At 38.0% G+C, this 21,013-nt stretch overlaps 1 protein-coding gene across 1 annotated transcript in view; it reads right to left on the bottom strand.

Annotated features, from left to right (window-relative positions):
* LOC136875736 (lipase 1) overlaps positions 1 to 21,013 on the bottom strand; it is a 222,707-nt gene that overhangs the window by 20,849 nt on the left and 180,845 nt on the right. The window contains exon 8 of the mRNA XM_067149308.2: positions 8,082 to 8,224. Within this exon, the coding sequence (XP_067005409.2) occupies positions 8,082 to 8,224 (143 nt within the window). The remainder of the gene's footprint in view (positions 1 to 8,081; positions 8,225 to 21,013) is intronic.

Below are 21,013 nucleotides of genomic sequence, written 5' to 3'. Positions count from 1 at the left end.
TTCCTATTTTAAATTCAGTTCTCGTTAAACCGTCGTCATTTATATTCAATATAATAAATAGTATTTTCCTAGTTCACTTTAATCAATCTGCCTTAATTAGCCTTTTGATTTCTAATTCTCCTGCTTAATGATTAGTGCACTATCACCCCACCCCTGTGATAAGAGTCCGTCCAAGCTTGATTATAAATTTTATCTTTAAGTCATCAACTTAAAGATTGGCGCCCTTAGCTTGCATGGTTGCATTTCTCGTTCAATGATTGTTCTCCGAGAGGGGAAGTCACAACGTTACTCTAGAAACGCGACGGGGAAGTCACAAAACGTCTTTTCTCATATGAAGACTGAGTTACGGAATTTTCATTGTAATGGTAGGGCCGCTTGCCTACCATCAGTCACAATCAGGTTGGGGAGTTTTCATTATAATGGTAGACACTCACCCTCCACCTGCATTTTTACATCCTCAGAAAGACTGTCTTAGTGGTTTTTACAACTGAAAGGAACATACATCATTACAATGACGACAGTAGGAATGGAGCGATTAAATGCAATGCTTTCATATGAAATACTCGATCAAATGAAAAACCACACATTTTCTCACTTTTAACGAATAGGACTACGCTGCCGATCTAACAGTCCAAAGTTCCAGAGCTGGAATGATCAAAGCCACAGAGAGCCGTGATCCGTGAACACACTTTGTCTTTTTCGGTGGGGAGGGTGTCAAATAGTGGAGAATCCCAGGGCAAAAACTATGCCCTTTTACTAATCTATTTCCTTGGATTATCCGATGAGTCAGAAAATCTTAATTCACTACACTAGCGGCAGAAAAATCTATCTGAATTGGAGGCAAATTTTTCCTCCAAACCAGAAGAGTATTTTGAGTATTTCCTGGCGTTGAATTTTCATCGCATTTTTCGCCCAAACTGATAACAAAATCAAGTCGATTATAACGTGTACTATCGATTACAGGACAGATTCCTCGCTTCAGGAGTAACTGTTACATGAGCACATCATAGTTTAATAGAAGGAAATTATAGTCAAGCTACACAAAGATTGTTTTTCACAATTTTATTAGGATTATCTGTGTTGGTTTCTATAATTCGAACTCGAATAAAACAGTTCGATTTGAGATTATACTTTCTCAAATAATGAAAATAAGGAAGATAATTCCAATAAAGGAGATAGTTGATCCTAGGCTTGAAACAACATTTCAAGATGTGTAACTGTTAATTTGAAATAAAATGAATGTGGAATTTAATAAAAGTGAAGAGGAAGAGGCTTTTCTTAAAAAACGCTCTTTTTAGGGTTGAATTTCGAGTTATTTAGTGAATTGTCGTGCTGTAATTTGGAATAGGCCTAAATTGTTATTCTACGCCAGGCCATACTACTACTACTACTACTACTACTACTAAGTGAGCCTCTGCTCATTCATAACAGTGCGTCAGAGTAGAGGTCGATTAGCTGGAATACTATGATGAACCAGTGTGTTACGTACCAGCTGTATCAGAAAATGTATGAACCAGAGGAATGGCATGCTAAAAAAGAAATTTTTCTAACTCCCCAGGCTGTCATACTCGGTACGCAGCAGTATTCCCATCTATCGGAGTTGAGAGGCAGCATAAGAGACAAAGAACATCACAACAAACAATAGTCAATGTAATGTTATTGTTGATCAATTTTATGCGCTTTCGATATTGTAGGCCTTCTCATTTAGTTTTCTTCCGACTCAGAAATATCACTCTTACCATAGTCGGTACGGTAAAACTGAATGAAATATAAATGATCGGAAATTGTATTATCTATAAATTTTGTTATGTAATACTTTTCGATAGGACCAATAACATAGGTATTTAAAAATTACATTTTAGGCGCCTTTCCCTAAACTATAATTTCATCCATGGTGAATAAATTTGTTTATAGCTTAGACTGTTGTTTCTTATTCCCCGACTCTATATACAGATTTGTATTAAATTCCGTTAACCCATTTTCTCGTGGCTCGGCGTCGATATGGACTTAGCAACAAAATTACAAATGTATGAATATCTGTGTTATCATATCCGGTACGGTAAAAAAAGAAACAAATAATCGGAAATTTAATTCTATAAAACTTTGGTTATGTAGTATTAATCGATACGACCACTAATAATAAAAATTTTTAGAATTAAATTTCAGGCCTTCCCCTAAACTACCATTTTATTCAGCGCGAATAAATTTATTTATAGCCTAGATTGTAGTGGTCCATTCTCCGACTACGCATACCAATTTTCATTGAGATAGAACCACTAATAACGTAAATATTTAAGAATGAAATATTTGGCCTTCCCCTAGGCTACCACTTCGCTCAGCGTGAATAAAATTATTTAAAGTTTAGATTGTAGCGACATATTCTCTGACTTTGTATACCAATTTTCATTAAGAGAGGACCACTAATAACATAAATATTTGAAAATTAAATTTTAGGCCTCCCCCTAAACTACTATTTCTATCAGCGTAAATAAAATTATTTATGGCCTAGATTGTAGCGACTTATTCCCCGACTTCACATATTGATTTTCATTAAATTCTCTTTAGCCGTTTTCTAGTGATGCGTGTACAAACAGACAGACAGACAGACAGACAGACAGACAGACAGACAGACAGACAGACAGACAGACAGACATTACGGAAAAGTAAAAAGTGCATTTTTTTGTTACTGTGGACATGACCGATAAAGAAATACCATTCTTTTCAAATTCTGAGCAATGTATATATATATATATATATAAAAGAGTTTTATCTGTACATTGCTCAGAATTTGAAAAGAATGGTATTTCTTTATCGGTCATGTCCACAGTAACAAAAAAATGCACTTTTTACTTTTCCGTAATGTCTGTCTGTCTGTCTGTCTGTCTGTCTGTCTGTCTGTCTGTCTGTCTGTCTGTCTGTCTGTACACGCATCACTAGAAAACGGCTAAAGAGAATTTAATGAAAATCAATATGTGAAGTCGGGGAATAAGTCGCTACAATCTAGGCCATAAATAATTTTATTTACGCTGATAGAAATAGTAGTTTAGGGGGAGGCCTAAAATTTAATTTTCAAATATTTATGTTATTAGTGGTCCTTTCAAATTCTGAGCAATGTACAGATAAAACTCTTATATATATATAGACTAAGGGGCGCATTAAATACTATCCAAATCGTCTCCATCACGTACGAGAAATTGGTAGCAACTTTCTTTTCTTAAATGGGACTGTACTAATTTCACTCAATAAAACAAGTAAGAATCAAGCGATAAGTTCAGTGATGTGCTTATTTTTGCAAATCTGACGAGTACTTTTGGAGATATTAAAGGGTTTCATATGTGAAGGCATTAGACAGAAACCGACGGGCCAATTGCCCTCATGTTGGTACACACACCTCAACCACCTTTTGACGACTGTACGATGGAAGTGGTAGAACCTTTTACTTCCATCGTCTACTCCATGCTTTAAGGCAGGGCCTCTCAGGGTGCATGCACTGTGCACGGTGCAAGAGACGACTTGGCTTGGTTGACCAGAGTGCAGACCCCCCCCCACTCCTCGATTTGGAGCAATAGAGCTTACTCTCTCTTTCCTCACGCCTGTCTCCCTCTGCCCCACTTGCGCCGTAGCGCTCCAAATCAAGGCTGACTTGAGCCGAGCATAGGCGAGTTGAGCCGAGCTTAGCCGAGTAGCCCAGAGACGAAGCGTTGATCCGAGCCATGCTGAGCGGCAGCGATGCACAGTGCACGGAGCTCTTGCGCCCCTATCTGCACGCGTGAGATTTTGGGTGTTTGAGAGGCCCTGCTTTAAGGCTTCAAGTTAATTAAACTGCCTTCACAGCTATAAATAAAGACAGAAAATTTCTAAGCCTTAATTTTACTTACTGATCGAAACTTAAATAATTCAGTCTTCGATCCTGCTGGAGGAGGAGATCCAATTCTTTAGCAACACCTTTTTTGATTATTTGGACACCCAGAAGTATATGAGACGATGCTCATAAAAATAAAAAATACCTAAACCATATTCTCTAAACAGCTGCGTATACTAGCATACCAGCGTAATTTATTCTCAGCTCGACCACTGCCTGTTTTAAGTACATCGGTCTTCATGTTGGCTTTAAGGAGAAACAAAGAGTCTAACAATAATGCTCACCGTTAATTTTTTCATCCATTTTTCCAATAAAAAATCCCTGCTTCTTTGACTTCAAGAACTAAGTGCATTCTTATAGGCTATTCTACTGAAGCTCAGCTAGTAGGAGTCCAGCAAGATATAGCAGATATCTTGGATTCAGGAGATCAAATGGACTGTACTGCGACTGACCTATCTAAATCAATTGATAGGGTAGAACATGGGAAACTATCGGCAAAAATGAATGCAATTTGACTAGATAAAAGAATGACTGAATTGGCTGACGTATTTCTCGAAAATAGAACTCAGAGAATTATCTGATTCTGTAATCATCAAGATGGGAATTCCTCAAGGCAGTATTATTGGACCTTTAACTTTTCTTTCTATAAATGATATGAATAAAGAACTGGAATCAGAGATACGGATTTTTGCGCATGATGTTGTACTGTTGAGAGTAATAAATAATTTCCAAGTTTGTGAGCAACTGCAAAAAGTCTTCGACAATGTCGTGAGATGGACAGCAGACAATGGTATGATGATGAAAGTGGTTAAAAGTTAGATTCTGAGTTCGACAAATAGGGAGAGTCCTCTCAGTTTTAATTACTGCGTTGATAGCGTAAGCTTTCATTATGGGGATCACTCTAAGTACCTAGGTATTAATGTAAGGAAAGTTTTTCGTTGTGGTAATCACATAAACGGAATTGCAAATAAAGGGTACAGATCTCTGCACATGGTTTGAGGGTATTTAGGGGTTGTAGTAAGGATGTAAAGGAGAAGGCTTGTAAGTCTGTGGTAAGATCGTAACTAGAGTAAGGTTCCAGTATATGGGACCCTCACCACGACTACTTGATTCGAAAACTGAAAAAAGTCCAAAGAAAACAGCTCGATTTATTCATGTTGTGACGTGAAAATGGGAACTAACATTTATTTGACATAATGGAATTACTACTTGAAAACACCTATGAATATTTATTTATGTCTCTGGCATGTGTACTTGTGAAACGAGACGTTATCTATCGTTCATTGTTGGAAACTGTTATCTAGTTGTGGAATTCCCATGCACACTTAATTCAAAATATTTTTCCTATTGTTACGTATTTGCTGGATTAATCTGATTCGTTCGAGTTTGATCGACTGCCGTGCAGGCAGGCGCAGTGTGCGACTTTGAATGCTGGGTACTGTGAGCTTCCGGTTTTTCTGAGGAGAGCGAGGCAGTCGGCCTGTTGCGTTGAAGCTTTCAACATGGCTGTGTTGAGGAGAACCTTTAAAGAGACATCTTTGCGTAACGGGAGCGGCTTTATAATGGAGCCTGACTCCGGGGGATTAGCTACTGAACATTAGGGCTATGCCCTTTACCTTTTAAATATTTCTCAGTGTGCTCCAGCCTTAATTCCTTTTTACTGGTGTAAGAAGAAAACTTCGTGTGAGTGTTTACTGTTAACTAGATGGGAAGTGAAAAATGTGTTTTAAGTTGGATATCTTAACTTTAGTCAAGTAAGTACTGAAAAGCATACATTTTTCTAGTGATCTCGTACAGCCAAGGACTACATACTCCAAAACTTCGTTAATTCAAAACTGTAAACATCTGGAAGCAAAATTCATTGTACCGTAATGCACTAAAATGATAAAAATATGTAACTATTTTGTGGGAATTGGGTATCGCTAGTTATGTGTCTATGAAGTTGTATTTTGTGTGAGTCGTTTAACCTTCCTGTGTTGTGGTTCGTATCTTGTTTGCCTACCCATTCTTAGTGATCTTTTTATTATTATTATCTCCGTCGTGATTATTATTATTATTATTATTATTATTATTATTATTATTATTATTATTATTATTATTATTATTATTATATGTGTATTTTCCTCTCTAATTTTTCTTCATTATTTGGATTTGCCTTCCAACTGTGTTGCTTTTGCGTTTGCTGGCTGACCATTTGTATGAGATCGTTATTTGCATTGTCGGGACGTTAATCAAATGACACCTCATGTATGCATCTTAGCGTTATCCAAAGCCCCCTCCATTCTAAATTATCTAAGCTGTTGGCGTACTGTTTAAAAATAGGTAAATGTAATTTCGTACTTTAACCCATGGGAGTAATAATTAAAATTATTATTATGATTTTTAGTAAGGTCGAGTCTGTGAAAAACTGAAATTTGCTGGTCGACATTTAATTTAATGTATGCCATTCTCTTAACGTTTACTTGTCACATCTACCCATTGTTTGAGTTCCTTGCCTTTTTGGATTATTACGTAATGTCATCCCTTTCTTAACTTATCTGATGGACTCGATGATTAAAATTTTTGGTGGCTTTGATGATTATTATGGGATGATGACTTGGCGTCGGTAAATGTCACTCCTGTTGTGTGCTTCCATGTTCTGTTATTAAGTGGGAACGTATATTGTATCTTTTCCATTGATATTTTTATTCAGTTGGGATAGTTTTCCTCCTTTGTTTATTATAATTTATTCTGGTTTCGTTAATTTATGTAGATTTCATTCGCGGTTGGAGCCACTGATTTATTAGCCTATTGTACGTGTGTTATTGTGTGTGTTTTTTGCGTGTGTCCTCTTATTTGTTAGTAGTGTAGCAAATTATTTTAAACAGTATTTATATCGCGGACCCGCATACTGTAATACTCTATTTTATATTTTTTTTTAATTTCCATGAAATAATTAAGGTAATGTATTGACTAATTTAATGTTATTAGTTATGAGTTTTCTAACTTAATTTTGTGGAACCCTATGATAATGTCAGCTTAATTTCATCTTAATTTAAATTTCAGTTTAAAATACTGTTTCTCCCTTTTATTTTAATTGCGTTTTAAATTTTTTAAAATGGAATATATATATATTTAGCTGTTCTTACATTATTCTAATTTTCAAATTTTATTTACTAAGTAAATATTATTTATTTTAAATTTTATCTCGTGTGTTATTTAGTAGTTAGTAATATTGACCTGGCAACCTGTCAACCGTTAACGATAAGATCCTGCCCTTTTTCCTTCATGCTTTTGCCCTCCACGCTTCGTATTTTGTGCCACTGCCCTTACGGTAAGTATTGTGTTTTGTTTTCATTTGTTGTTTGGTGTACTTTTTGGTAAGGTTGCAATGTGATATTCCGACAAAAGAGTAGCGTTACGAAAATGTTCAAAGCTTGGGCTGGGAAGACTTGCGGGAAGGGAGACGAACTGTTTGATTAAGTGGTATATTCCAAGCTGTCAATGGAGAGATGGCGTGGAATTACTTTAGTACACGAATAAGATTGAGTGGTGGTTATTTTTAAAAGTAGGAAAGATCACATTGTGGAGATAAAGTTGGAATTCAAGAGCACAAATTGGCGAAAATATTCGTTTATAGGAACAGGAGTTATGGATTGGAATAATTTACCAAAGGGGATTTTCAATAAATTTCCAAATTCATTGTAATTATTTAAGAAAAGACTAGGTAAACAACAGATAGGGAACCTGCCACCTGAATTACAACCCTAAATGCAGATCAGTGGTGATTGATTGATTGATTGATTGATTGATTGATTGATTGATTGATTGATTGATTGATAACCATTTTGTAAAAGATTTTTGCATGGGAGTGATACATCGGTTTTCAAATGCTATACGGAAATGAAATATCCTTGAACTGTTTCATTGTTCACTGACCAGCTCCACGGCTGAACAGTCAGCTTCTTAGCTCCCCGTTCCGGGCATTGGTTCGGTTCCCTTGCAACTTGAGCAATTTTCATATTACGGTTCATTCGCTTTGCTCGGAGAATGTCTGTGCTGCTCCCAACATCCTTGCAACTCATACTTCGTACACAACACTAACTCCCAGCACACGGACACACAGCTTCCCATACACTGCAGATACTGCGCACACACCTTGTAGGATCTGCCTTAGAAAGGCTGCACAAGGCCGACCTTAGTCACACAAGATTATGTTACCAGTAAACCATTTACTTACTTCACTAGGAATGAGGGCGTCCCCTTTGGAAGTGTAAAGCTCCGTCGGAACTGTCATCTTTGTGAGGTCGTATTTAGGGGGTCGACTGGAGTTGTATATATTCATGTTCATCTCCGGGCCAAAGTCCCACTGTTCGAACTTCCCTGGAAATGAAAAGAAACAAATTAAGATAATAAAAATAAGGTATGTTTGTAAAGACTCTTCAGCTCTGCGCCGCTCACAAAGTACGCATTGTGCATATGCCGGCCGATGTGGCAGAATGCATTGCACAGTGGAATCGCGGTCTCTACACCGAAGCCCGGGTGGGAACAGGAGGAAATCTTATGGTTGGAGCTATTTTAATTTTAAAAACATTTCTTAGCAGCAGATGAAGGAGGGGTCCCCATACAACAAAAAACGTAAAATTAAGCAATTTTCTCAATTGTGGCAGAAAGATTTCAAATTATGAGTCAAACAAAAAATCAAAAATCACTTCCGCCCCAGATGCAATTGCGAAAAACAGCCTAAAATTGCTTCTTTCTTTACTTTTTTTATTCAAAACTTAGCCAAATTAACTTATTTACATAATAGTGTTTTTTTTATTTTTTGAAAAATCTCCACACCGAGTGTAGTTATAAGGGATTAAGTGAAACTCTGCATTGACACCCATTAGCGCTCGTAGTGGTAGTAAAAGGCAAACTGCTAATCTAATCGACAGGATAATGATGATTATGGAAAGGACTGTCATTTTTAGGAATAAAAGTAGAATATTTGCTTATACTTTATTATATTTTATTCACCTAGAATTCGTAGCTCATATCTCTAGGATTTTTCAACATTGAGTTGCTTGCCTGAAGAACTAGAACTGTGGATGTTTTGTGTATTTGTAAATGGAGAAGTCTTCCTTCAGGATATCGTCGAACTGGGCCCGACGTTCGATAAGCCAATATATTTGTGAGGCTATTTTGTCTCAAAACACAGCAGACATACCAGAATACTTGCAATGAAACCTCCTTGATTTCCAGTGTAATACTCGGCAACGAGAATTATTTTACGCACAGAGGAGTTTGCCTCCATTTTAACCTGCCAGTAGTTTCCCCAGGCTACACTTTCCTCAACTCCATTGAAAAGCAGCCAAAATATTTTGCATGTTTGGTTTCGCTTATGTTTATGAGTGGTTTCTCTTCGTCTTCAAAATTACGAAACCAAGACTACTGTCATGTCTGACGGCCGCGTAGGCCTACCTGAAAAATATTTTAAAGCAAATATTTTAAGTTGGACAACTGTTCTTGATATACTGCATTTCAAGATGTAACCAGAAGTACATTTTTTGTTATATTGTAATGCTGATATTTTAAACGCAACATATATGAAAAAGATTACACCTACGTACAGTTGATTGGACACAATGTGTAGAGCAAGACGGGATAGAGAAAAGGAGCGAGAAAATTGAAAATAGTGTGGTAATGAGCAGTAGAGTGTATCTGGTATAAACCCAGACCATCCGGAGGCGTTTCTACTCTCCGAGACCGAAGCAGCTGTACGGGAGGCGTGAGCATAATTTTGGACCTTGCAAGGAGCGTGCACGTGTTCAACCTAATATCAATAGCCAATCTGAATCTCAGCTGTTAACGTGGTGAGACAGATATCATTACAACTGCGTATGTTCGTATGTAAAAGTTATATTTTTAAGTACAAGTCAGCTCGAAGGGTACGCGATGCATTTGTTCAGCAATATCCTGGTGAAGAGCCACCTTAATGAGCACAGATTCACGTAATTTTAAGTAAATTTGAAACTACTGGCTCAGAGCTCAATTTTAAAAAAAACATGCGCGCACAAGAGCAGTTTCAGCACAGGAAAAGCTAGATGACAATGGCGTGAATTTTGAACGGTCACAGAATAAATCCCTTACACAGCAAGCAGGGGTTTCAGTTACTTCCGCACACAGAGCTACAAAGCGGTTGCACATCAAACCGTGCAGGTTTACACGGCCCCATTGTTTAAAACCTGCTGATCCAGCCACAAGAGAGTGAGATATTGTGAGTGGTATCTTGCATCACTGAATGATCGTTTATTCGACCCACAGCTTGTGTTCTTTTGGGATGAGGCCTGGTTCCATCTTAATGTTCGTGTGAACAGTCATAATTCTTGCGGTATGCATAATGTACCGTACCCAAGGGTAAATACCCTCTAGGACGATGCCTCCATTCCTGTATGAACATCCGACTAACTCAGGGTTGGGCAGAGTGTGGGTTGGTTGTCGGTTGGGTCAGAATAAAAAGTCGAAGTTCTACTCTAAAATATCAGTCAATGACAGGAAATGGAGGTATAACACGAATGAGAAACAATCGTAGGGGGTAAGATGGATTTATTGATAAATATCCCCGATCATATTACGAGAAAACAATTAAATCAAGGAATAACAATATCTCAAAATAAACTCAAAAATATAGAAAATAAATGGAAATTAAAACGTTACTTGAATTATAATACAAAATTTGAAATCAAAAATCAAGTTCAACAAAGAACCTATATACATCAAGACTGAGCTTCTTCTTATAGTCCATTGTTTATGTTGTATAGCAACAAGTGTACGCAAACACTGACATGTGGTATTTCCGTATGGAGTTACACACTATCGCATCACTACGATACGGTTTCCAAAGTTAAGTTAAATCCGAGAGTCGCCGAAATGTTACCGTTAAATAAAAGTTACATTATAAAGAAAAGTCACGACGAAAAGAAAATTAAGACGCGATGGACGCTATGTAAGTTATGCAAAATACTAGGGGCATATCCTATACTATATTTACAACAATTCAAATAATCAAACTAAACACTATACATATACATCGGATATCGAGTAAAATCTTAAATGCTACACAGATTCTAATGTGAAACCCGGTTCACTGCAAAAGATCTAGACAGAACTAGATAAACCACCAATACTTCAGCACTCGGGCTGTTCCCTTTAAAACAACGAGGCAAGGTATACAACCACAAATAACAATGTAAAACATCATCCTGTAAGGGAAAACATATAAATAACCCTTGATATCATCAAGAAAGCAATGGGCAACATTGCCTCCTTCTGCTGCATTTGATCGCTCAACAGCGCGGTCATCCGTCATGTACTTCCGGGTAGATTACGAGCTGAAAAGAAATGTTGAACTCAACACTATGCTAAAGTTTGGATTCTGTCTCCCGAGGCTGTCACAAGGAAATATCGTCTCATTCTCGCCTACAGATAAACACAGGCCAGAAATCAGCTTGTCATGAGATAACGCCTTTCGCCGGCTACACGGAAACTCACGTATATTCATTCCTTCTTAGCATGCTTGTGCCATTTAACAACATCAGACTCAATAGTCTGGAATTAATACTGTCCATTCTGATCACAATATACACTCAGAAGACACTTGGCAGGCAAACACATCTGCACAATATTCTTTATCTTGTCAGGCATACAATCAGCCTGCACCAATACATTATAATTCAGCATGCAATCTTTATCTCTCATTTCTCATAAATCCCATCGGCCTTCCACATTATGAGACTCAGATCTTGTCCTTTGCAGACCATCAAGCAAAACAGAATCCAACTTAACTCCAAAGATCTTATTCTTACAACGACGTTCTGCAGCCCCTTCAGTCAGCTTCCGTAAGATCATGCATCATGCAGTATAGCTATACCTGTCTCTCTGAATAACCGAAAGAAAATGAAAAAATACGTATTTATTGTATAAGGATGAAACTGTCAATCTAGCCCTTCTAGCATATATATAAGGAAAACTCGGAATATCCTACACTAAGTAACATGAATACATAAACAACAACTAATCCTATCAATCCCTCATTTTCCCAATCATCTAATCATAAAGCAAAAGGAAAATAAAATATACATGCATTATTCTCGTACCGAATCTATCATAGTATCGAAATTAAACAAACACATGCCGTCAGGTTTACTTTACATAAAATTAAAAATCCTATCTACACTGCCATAGTACCTTAACATAATTTACATATCATGCCATAAATAACACATGCGTCTTAACTGAATTCCATCCGACGACTCTCGAGATACCAGGATAGCAGCTTACATCCCCGCTGATTGAGGGATTTACACCATGTTAATCACATGATTAACATGTGGGAATGCACTTCCTTCTTCTGCATGCATAGCCATCATCTTGCTGGAAAATAATTCACTGGAACACAGAAGACTTTAGTTGACAATATCTTCGCTGCTCAATGCTACGAGCCGAAATACCCTTCCTCTTTACAAGATCAGCTAAACACACTGATACTGTACAGTAAAAGTTCGGGGCGTAAGGCATGAGAAGGATCTCAGGTAGTGGAAGTTGGTTTTTGGAGCCGGTACAGAGCAGGATAGACTCGCAGGGCGAATAATAGATGGTTATACCCTTTTTCAAACAATTTATTAATAATGTTAATCAATTCACCACCCTGCAATGTCGATATAGAATGCAAATAATTTGTTGAAATCAAAAGGGTTAATGTAAGTCTTCTTGAATGCAATTTGTGAAAATAAATAAATCTCACAGATCCAATAGTCTTTTGCGAAAACATAAAGAGTCAGTTTTTCACCTAAAGTCTTTCTAAGTATTATGACATGACATGAACACACTTATAATTGAAAATAAGAATTTGAACTTCTGTTGAGAGTTTCTCAGTTTGTGAGCCTTGAAACATAGAACACTTGAAACTCCTAGAGTCTTTCTTATGTGAAATAGATTTTGAAAATAGATTTATCATTAAAAGATGAATTTTGAGTAATGGTGGAAGACTACGAACTATCGTCACACGCAGCACTGGGTAAACCACTGTTCACGATTGGTAAGAAAGGAAGAAAAAAAAAAGAAAGTCAGTTTGGGACTACTCACTTATTAAAAAACTTGGCTTACGAATACTGATGAGAATCTGGAATATTCCGCGGGTGCGGATGATGACTCAAACTTGAAGTTCCACGAAGAAACCACGTTGACGTCATAGATGAAATGATGTTGAAGGTAGTTGGATCTTGTAGAATTTTCTGAAGATTTCTGCTGCTCGTGGAAATGATCTTAACACACGGAACATGCAAGTAGTATTTACAGATACTATGTTAATTGTAGGACGTCCAATGAGTGATCACAGTCCTTGTTGCAAAAAAACCACTATTTTAAACTGTCACTGAGAACGTCCAACACAGTGCAAACACGTAATATTTCTCATGACCGTCTCTAACCACAGTCTTTGAATCGTTGTCCTGACAGATAACACTGATTCTCTAATGCTGATAGAACTATCTTCTTTTAGAAAAAGTTCTTAACTTTCACTAAGTTTATCACTGTAACACGTCAAGTCCTAATATGGCACATAAATAAAAAGACATAGTCCAAGGATGTGCTATGTTAGAAAATAAGTTCTAGAGTAGTTAAAGTTACTGTACACGACAGTTTCTGTTGGTAATTTAATATTGTGTGCAATTAATTAAGTCCACACGTCATGTTGTGAATGTCCAATATATAACTTCGAACTTCACTGATTTCGTACGTGTTATACTTTGAAATGTCTGTAAGTTATATCATAGTCGCGGCACAATAGACTACTTACGGTGCGACGTCTTTTTTTTTCAAGTACGATGGCGATTTACTAGCCCGTAATTTCGTCTCCGCGAAACACGACGAAAAGTACTGTCTTCGAGACTACATGAACATACTATGAGAGGGCCAGTCTCCCCTCTCTCTTACTCATACACATACTACACTGTTAGACTGGACTACTTGCAATGAACTGAACTCAACTCAACACACAACACAACTACCTGTTAGCCTTGACCCAGTGGCATATATAGCTGGCGCTGGGAGGGGTAGTTTCTCTCGGTCATGTGACCGTGAGTGCGTAATTTCTGTTAGATTTTAAATCATTGTAACTCAGCAACCATAGGATGGATTAATTTGGAATTTATAGAGGTTAGTTTTCATGACGTCCGCTACAATTTAGCGTTTGTTCCATTAAAATTGGTACAGGCGTTGAATACTTGTGAAAAGAAAGATATTTTCGAGAAATATCTCTAGGGGAGGTGAGCTTTGAACGACAGGTGACGTCACTTGACTCCGCCTAGCGCACTCGTGGAGTCTGGTACATACTGGAACATTCTTTTACTTAGATGTTCGTACGTCGGACGGATCTTATATGCTGGAACAACATTTTTTTGATAACTATGGACCAGGACCTAGGCTTTACTGGTACATCTTCCCTTTGGTTGGACGAAAAGAAAATACGCAGGATTTTCTTTTCCAGGCTTGTCATCGAATACACATGCAAATTTTTGTAGAACATCATTTTTGGCCTCCTCCAATTTTACTTTAATTTCCGGATCTTCAACCACACTGGCTATAGACATTATATAATCTGGACCTATAATGGAGTTCTCATTGAATAGGAACTCTGCATCATCCCCGCTTTGGTCACCCTTTCTATATTCTGCTTCGGCTGGCGCAACCTCGCTTACAGCGGGCCCAATAATGTCACCACCGGTTTCTTCGAAACGGGCTCCATTCTCTTGAACTTCCAGGTCACTTCGTCCTGCAGCTGTAGTACTACGGAACTATTCTTTAATCTTACGAGGTTGGCATCATAGTCAATGGTTCCTTTGTATTTGATCATAAAATCTGATCCAAGTATTAAGTTGAAGTTAATACGTGATACTACCAAAAATATGTGTTCGAATGACTGACTGTTAATTTCAAATTCTAAAAATGCCTGGGATTTACACTTAACTATTTTATCAGGAACTATTCCTCTTACTTTGATCTGAGCTATAGGCAGTAACAAAACATTGTTCTGATTTTTAAGTGAGTCTACAAGCCTATCAGAAATTAAAGAAGCTTGCGCTCCAGAATCGATGAGCGTAATCACCTGTAGGTTGCCTGTGCGTACTGTTATGACAGGTAATGAACGTGTAATAATTGGCCTTGGTGTTTTTGCGTCTTCGAATAGTAATTCGGAATCATCAATGTGCCAGTAATTGACAACAGCGGTACAATAGTTTGAAATCTCGTCCTCATCGTGTTCTGTAGTCAATCTCCCTATTGTGGGATTGGCGTTTTTTTATAGCGCCTGTTGATTGAGGATCAGGTGGTTTTTGTTCTCTTGGCCCGTATTGACGTTGGTATTCCAGGGATGTGGCTCCAAGCTCATCAGGATTACGATTTCTCTCCCTGATGTATTCCCGTGTATCCTTCCATCTACTTTCGAGTTCTCGTCGTCTGGACTCACGATTTTCTTCAAGAGTGCTTTCATGCTGTTTCCATAAATTCCTAGGTTGGTAAGGGTGTCTATCCTGATCCTTCTGACGTCTAAAATTCCGGAATCTGGTTGGGTTGTTAGGGCTTAATCTGCCTTCTTCACGTGTCCTTGGTTCCTCTCTCTCCGGCGGTTTAATTTCCGCAGAGTTCGTATTTATTTCTCGACTCCTGTTAGTTTTCGGACTAGATTGGGTATTAGCCGTATCTAACCTACGCAAAGTAGCGTCGAAATGTTCCAATGTTTTTATGTTGGCAGCGACTAGTATCTCTTGAACATGAGGCGGATATTGAAGTGTCAGGATCTGAATGAGTTCGATATCTGGCAAAGGTGGATCTAAAAACTGTAGCTTCTTTAATTGCATTAGGCAATAATCGGAATATCGGGAAGTATTGACTGAAGTATTGTATTTACTAGAGTAGAGTTGCATTTTGACGAGGTGTTGTCTTTCTGAATCCCAAAAGCGTTTGAGAAGTGCCTTTTTAAAGTCGTCATAGTTTTTAAAGTTGCTCTTAAAAGCTATGAACCATGATAAGCCTCGTCCTTCTAGAAGTTTGGATACTACTCTAAGTTTTCTATCGTCATCTACCCTACTCTCTTCCAGGTAATCGTCGACATTTAACAAAAATTCCCGAGCAGTATACTCGTCACGTCCTGAAAATTTGACTGGTTTGTCATCTAGTACTTTAATGAAGGTTGTTGTGTTATGTACTTCCTTCGAAGAACCAGGAATTGTGACGTCAGTCGTATGTCTTTTGAGTTTAATTTGGTGCATTTCTTCAGACAAATTTACAATTTTAGAATTAATTGAGGTGTCTAAATTTTTTAGTTCATTTCTCAAGTCAGTTTTAATTACTTGTATGTCTTTACAGAAAGCAGCTATCTGGGTATGCGTGCTGTCTAGCTGTCCTGTAATACGCTTGTCAAGTTCTCCTTGCGTGCTCTTAACTAATCCTATCTCGCTACGTAATTTGCCCACATCGTTCTTTAATACATCTCGCAGGTTTTCCTGCACCTGAGCTAACTTTGCTTGAGCTTGTGAGATGTTACCATGGGATTCTTGAAATTCAGTTCGTAAGTCTTTGAGTTCGGTTTGAAATGCTTGAACAGAAGGAAGAACATTTCTAAGATCTTTGTCTAAAGACTTGACGACCTCTGTCTTTATTTCTTCCTTGATGGACTCTAAGTTTTCAAAAAACTGATCCCGCATGTCTTTCAATGTGGCTTCGACTTGTGTACTAGAATCAATAAGTTTCTTTTCGAGGCGAGTTCCAGCTTCACGGAATCGTTGCTCGATAAGGGCACTGGATTCAGTGAGCCTTTTAATTAATAACTTTATCGGCCTCTGCAAACTTAGTGTTCGAGGTCCTATCAATTTTAGAAGTTAAGTCTTCGACTTTGCTATTTGACTCAGTTAACTGCGCTTGTAGTTGTGACTGTAGTGCGGTTATTTGTGTGTTCATTTGAGCCTGTAATTGAGTATTTTGTGCTTGCAATTGGTTATTAGACTCTACCATTTGCGCCTGTAATTGGTTATGGGACTCGACCATTTGCGTATTATACTTATCGATCTTAGCATTCTGATCGTTAATGCTAAGCCTGAGAGCTTCGATTGCTGCAAGTAAGTTATCCATGTTTCCAGAATATTCGAACAAGTTCTTCGAATTCGTAATAGTTGCAGTCGAATCCTGTACTCAAATTGCAATTTATTATGACTTGAATCGAACCCTGAATATTGCGATGATGTCTATTATAACTGGCGTATCATCTATTATTATGGCACGGCTCCAAATCGAGCCCCTGGAGTTGCGGCGCCATCTAGTATATATGCTATCCTCTCTGTACCAGTAAAAGTTCGGGGCGTAAGGCATGAGAAGGATCTCAGGTAGTGGAAGTTGGTTTTTGGAGCCGGTACAGAGCAGGATAGACTCGCAGGGCGAATAATAGATGGTTATACCCTTTTTCAAACAATTTATTAATAATGTTAATCAATTCACCACCCTGCGATGTCGATATAGAATGCAAATAATTTGTTGAAATCAAAAGGGTTAATGTAAATCTTCTTGAATGCAATTTGTGAAAATAAATAAATCTCACAGATCCAATAGTCTTTTGCGAAAACACAAAGAGTCAGTTTTCACCTAAAGTCTTTCCAAGTATTATGACATGACATGAACACACTTATAATTGAAAATAAGAATTTGAACTTCTGTTGAGAGTTTCTCAGTTTGTGAGCCTTGAAACATAGAACACTTGAAACTCCTAGAGTCTTTCTTATGTGAAATAGATTTTGAAAATAGATTTATCATTAAAAGATGAATTTTGAGTAATGGTGGAAGACTACGAACTATCGTCACACGCAGCACTGGGTAAACCACTGTTCACGATTGGTAAGAAAGGAAGAAAAAAAAAAGAAAGTCAGTTCGTGACTACTCACTTATTAAAAAACTTGGCTTACGAATACTGATGAGAATCTGGAACATTCCGCGGGTGCGGATGATGACTCAAACTTGAAGTTCCACGAAGAAACCACGTTGACGTCATAGATGAAATGATGTTGAAGGTAGTTGGATCTTGTAGAATTTTCTAAAGATTTCTGCTGCTCGTGGAAATGATCTTAACACACGGAACATGCAAGTAGTATTTACAGATACTATGTTAATTTTAGGACGTCCAATGAGTGATCACAGTCCTTGTTGCAAAAAAACCACTATTTTAAACTGTCACTGAGAACGTCCAACACAGTGCAAACACGTAATATTTATCATGACCGTCTCTAACCACAGTCTTTGAATCGTTGTCCTGACAGATAACACTGATTCTCTAATGTTGATAGGACTATCTTCTTTTAGAAAAAGTTCTTAACTTTCACTAAGTTTATCACTGTAACACGTCAAGTCCTAATATGGCACATAAATAAAAAGACATAGTCCAAGGATGTGCTATGTTAGAAAATAAGTTCTAGAGTAGTTAAAGTTACTGTACACGACAGTTTCTGTTGGTAATTTAATATTGTGTGCAATTAATTAAGTCCACACGTCATGTTGTGAATGTCCAATATATAACTTCGAACTTCACTGATTTCGTACGTGTTATACTTTGAAATGTCTGTAAGTTATATCATAGTCGCGGCACAATAGACTACTTACGGTGCGACGTCTTTTTTTTAAAGTACGATGGCGATTTACTAGCCCGTAATTTCGTCTCCGCGAAACACGACGAAAAGTACTGTCTTCGAGACTACATGAACATACTATGTGAGGGCCAGTCTCCCCTCTCTCTTACTCATACACATACTGCACTGCTAGACTGGACTACTTGCAATGAACTGAACTCAACTCAACACACAACACAACTACCTGTTAGCCTTGACCCAGTGGCATATATAGCTGGCGCTGGGAGGGGTAGTTTCTCTCGGTCATGTGACCGTGAGTGCGTAATTTCTGTTAGATTTTAAATCATTGTAACTCAGCAACCATAGGATGGATTAATTTGGAATTTATAGAGGTTAGTTTTCATGACGTCCACTACAATTTAGCGTTTGTTCCATTAAAAATGGTACAGGCGTTGAATACTTGTGAAAAGAAAGATATTTTCGAGAAATATTTCTAGGGGAGGTGAGCGCACTCGTGGAGTCTGGTACATACTGGAACATTCTTTTACTTAGATGTTCGTACGTCGGACGGATCTTATATGCTGGAACAACATTTCTTTTTATAACTATGGACCAGGACCTAGGCTTTACTGGTACAATACATTTATAATACACATTTCACTTAAAGGGTGAGAATATAGTTTGAAAAGCAGCACACGGTTCGCTACGGAAGTTCCTCGCGAAACGCGCCCGTCGCGAAGTAGTGAAACAATAGCACGTCTCCACTACACTTGCTACACAGCGGTCACTAAACACCGTCTTTATATATTGAAAGCAAACTCTGCCAAAATATACTCTTCCATTTAATCAAGAACAGTAAAATCTTCCAACTGCACAATTCAAAATATCATTTAGAACCAGTTACTGTTACTGGAATAACACTACGTTAATCACGATCACCAATTCAGTGTTTGTGCTTCTGCACTATCCAAGCATTTAACACAGAGTGACGCTCTCCAGAGCTTGGGTTACTGAGGAGGCTTCGGTGACGCCATTTCAATACTGGGGTTCCCGGGTGTCTGAACCAACCACCAATCAGAAAATTCGCCGTATATGATGACACAATATTTATTGTGATATATTTACCAAACACAGCTCAAACACTAGCAAATCTCTTCCACCAATTTTTATATTACATTTCCAAATATATCTGACCTCTGAAACTGTGGAAAACCGATGTACGACAGACACTGACTTTAGCAACTGAGCACGTTGGTCATTCTGGAATTAAGATTTGGCGCGGTTTAGCCTCCATGTTTGCCAAGTCCTGAATTTCCCATTGGCTGAAATATCTTGCTTGGTCAGCATCTAATACACGTGTCGATCCTCGCCAACGCTTGGTTACGCCACCCTTTCTCACGGTCATACGGAAATATGAAGCAATATCCAGCGACTCACTGTCTTGCTCAACATCCGGTATCAACTATCTTGGGATACGATGCTTTAACATGTGGCAATGTAACTTTTATGAATAAATTTTACATATTGTGTCAAATAATACTCTAATTATTATTATGGGCCGGCAGGATACGGCTCAATAAAATCCTAAAAGTGTTTATGAAATCCCTCATTATAAAGGATTACACTTCCAGCACCTTTTGTAAGGTAAGATTTCATATAAGATTGTATACATGCTCAAAGCACGGTGACAGCGCCCGGCATAACTTGGGCTGAGGCAGCTGCTGCCTGAACAGACCTAATTTTGATCATAAATCAACGACCAATCCGATAAGAAAATCGGTCTGAAATACCACGTTTCAGGTTCAGATTTAAATCCTTGTAACTTCTTTTTGGGTTCTTTTTCGGTTACATTCATCACTCCAAATCAAGTCGTGCGAGGATCAGTGGTGGCACTTTGTACATCACTGAACGCGGGGTTTACCTTTCACCAGCGATGTGTGAGTTTATGTATGCATAGGTATCCGAGCCTTGAACACCAGTCCTTTATCTCCCAGCGCACAGTCATGGTGCTAGCTGCTCAATTATTGGCACCGCGGCATTCCCCGGTAATGGGATCACTTGACGTAATGTGATATTTTCACACCACCTTCGTCAATGCTCGACTGTCCCCGTCGGTCAACTCACGCCACATACCCGGTACTTGTTTTGGTTGTGTCTTTCCATTTCTACTTCAGAATCACGTCTCCGACAGTCAACCAAAGTAAGCTGAGAAGGACGGAAATAGTCCTGACTAAATGTTTACTGATGTGTAGGGGCATGATTTTTTTCGCATTAACGATAAACGCGACAAAAAATATTTTGAAGCGATTTTGCGATATCTTTACGAATCATATGTTTCTGGTTAAGAAAATATGGATATTATGTTCGCGAATTAAAGCGAATTAAAGCGATAAGGCCATTTTAAAAGCGAAATTCATTTATTTCGCGATAAGCGCGATATTATAGTGAAATCTGTAGTGAATAACGAACTTGACATTTTGTTCCAAGATTATGTATGAAAAGAAAAGGAAGAGTTCACAAAGAT

The sequence above is a fragment of the Anabrus simplex genome, chromosome 6, assembly GCF_040414725.1.
Source record: "Anabrus simplex isolate iqAnaSimp1 chromosome 6, ASM4041472v1, whole genome shotgun sequence".
In the NCBI taxonomy this organism is placed as follows: Eukaryota; Metazoa; Arthropoda; class Insecta; order Orthoptera; family Tettigoniidae; genus Anabrus; species Anabrus simplex.
This window is presented reverse-complemented; position numbering and strand designations above follow the sequence as displayed.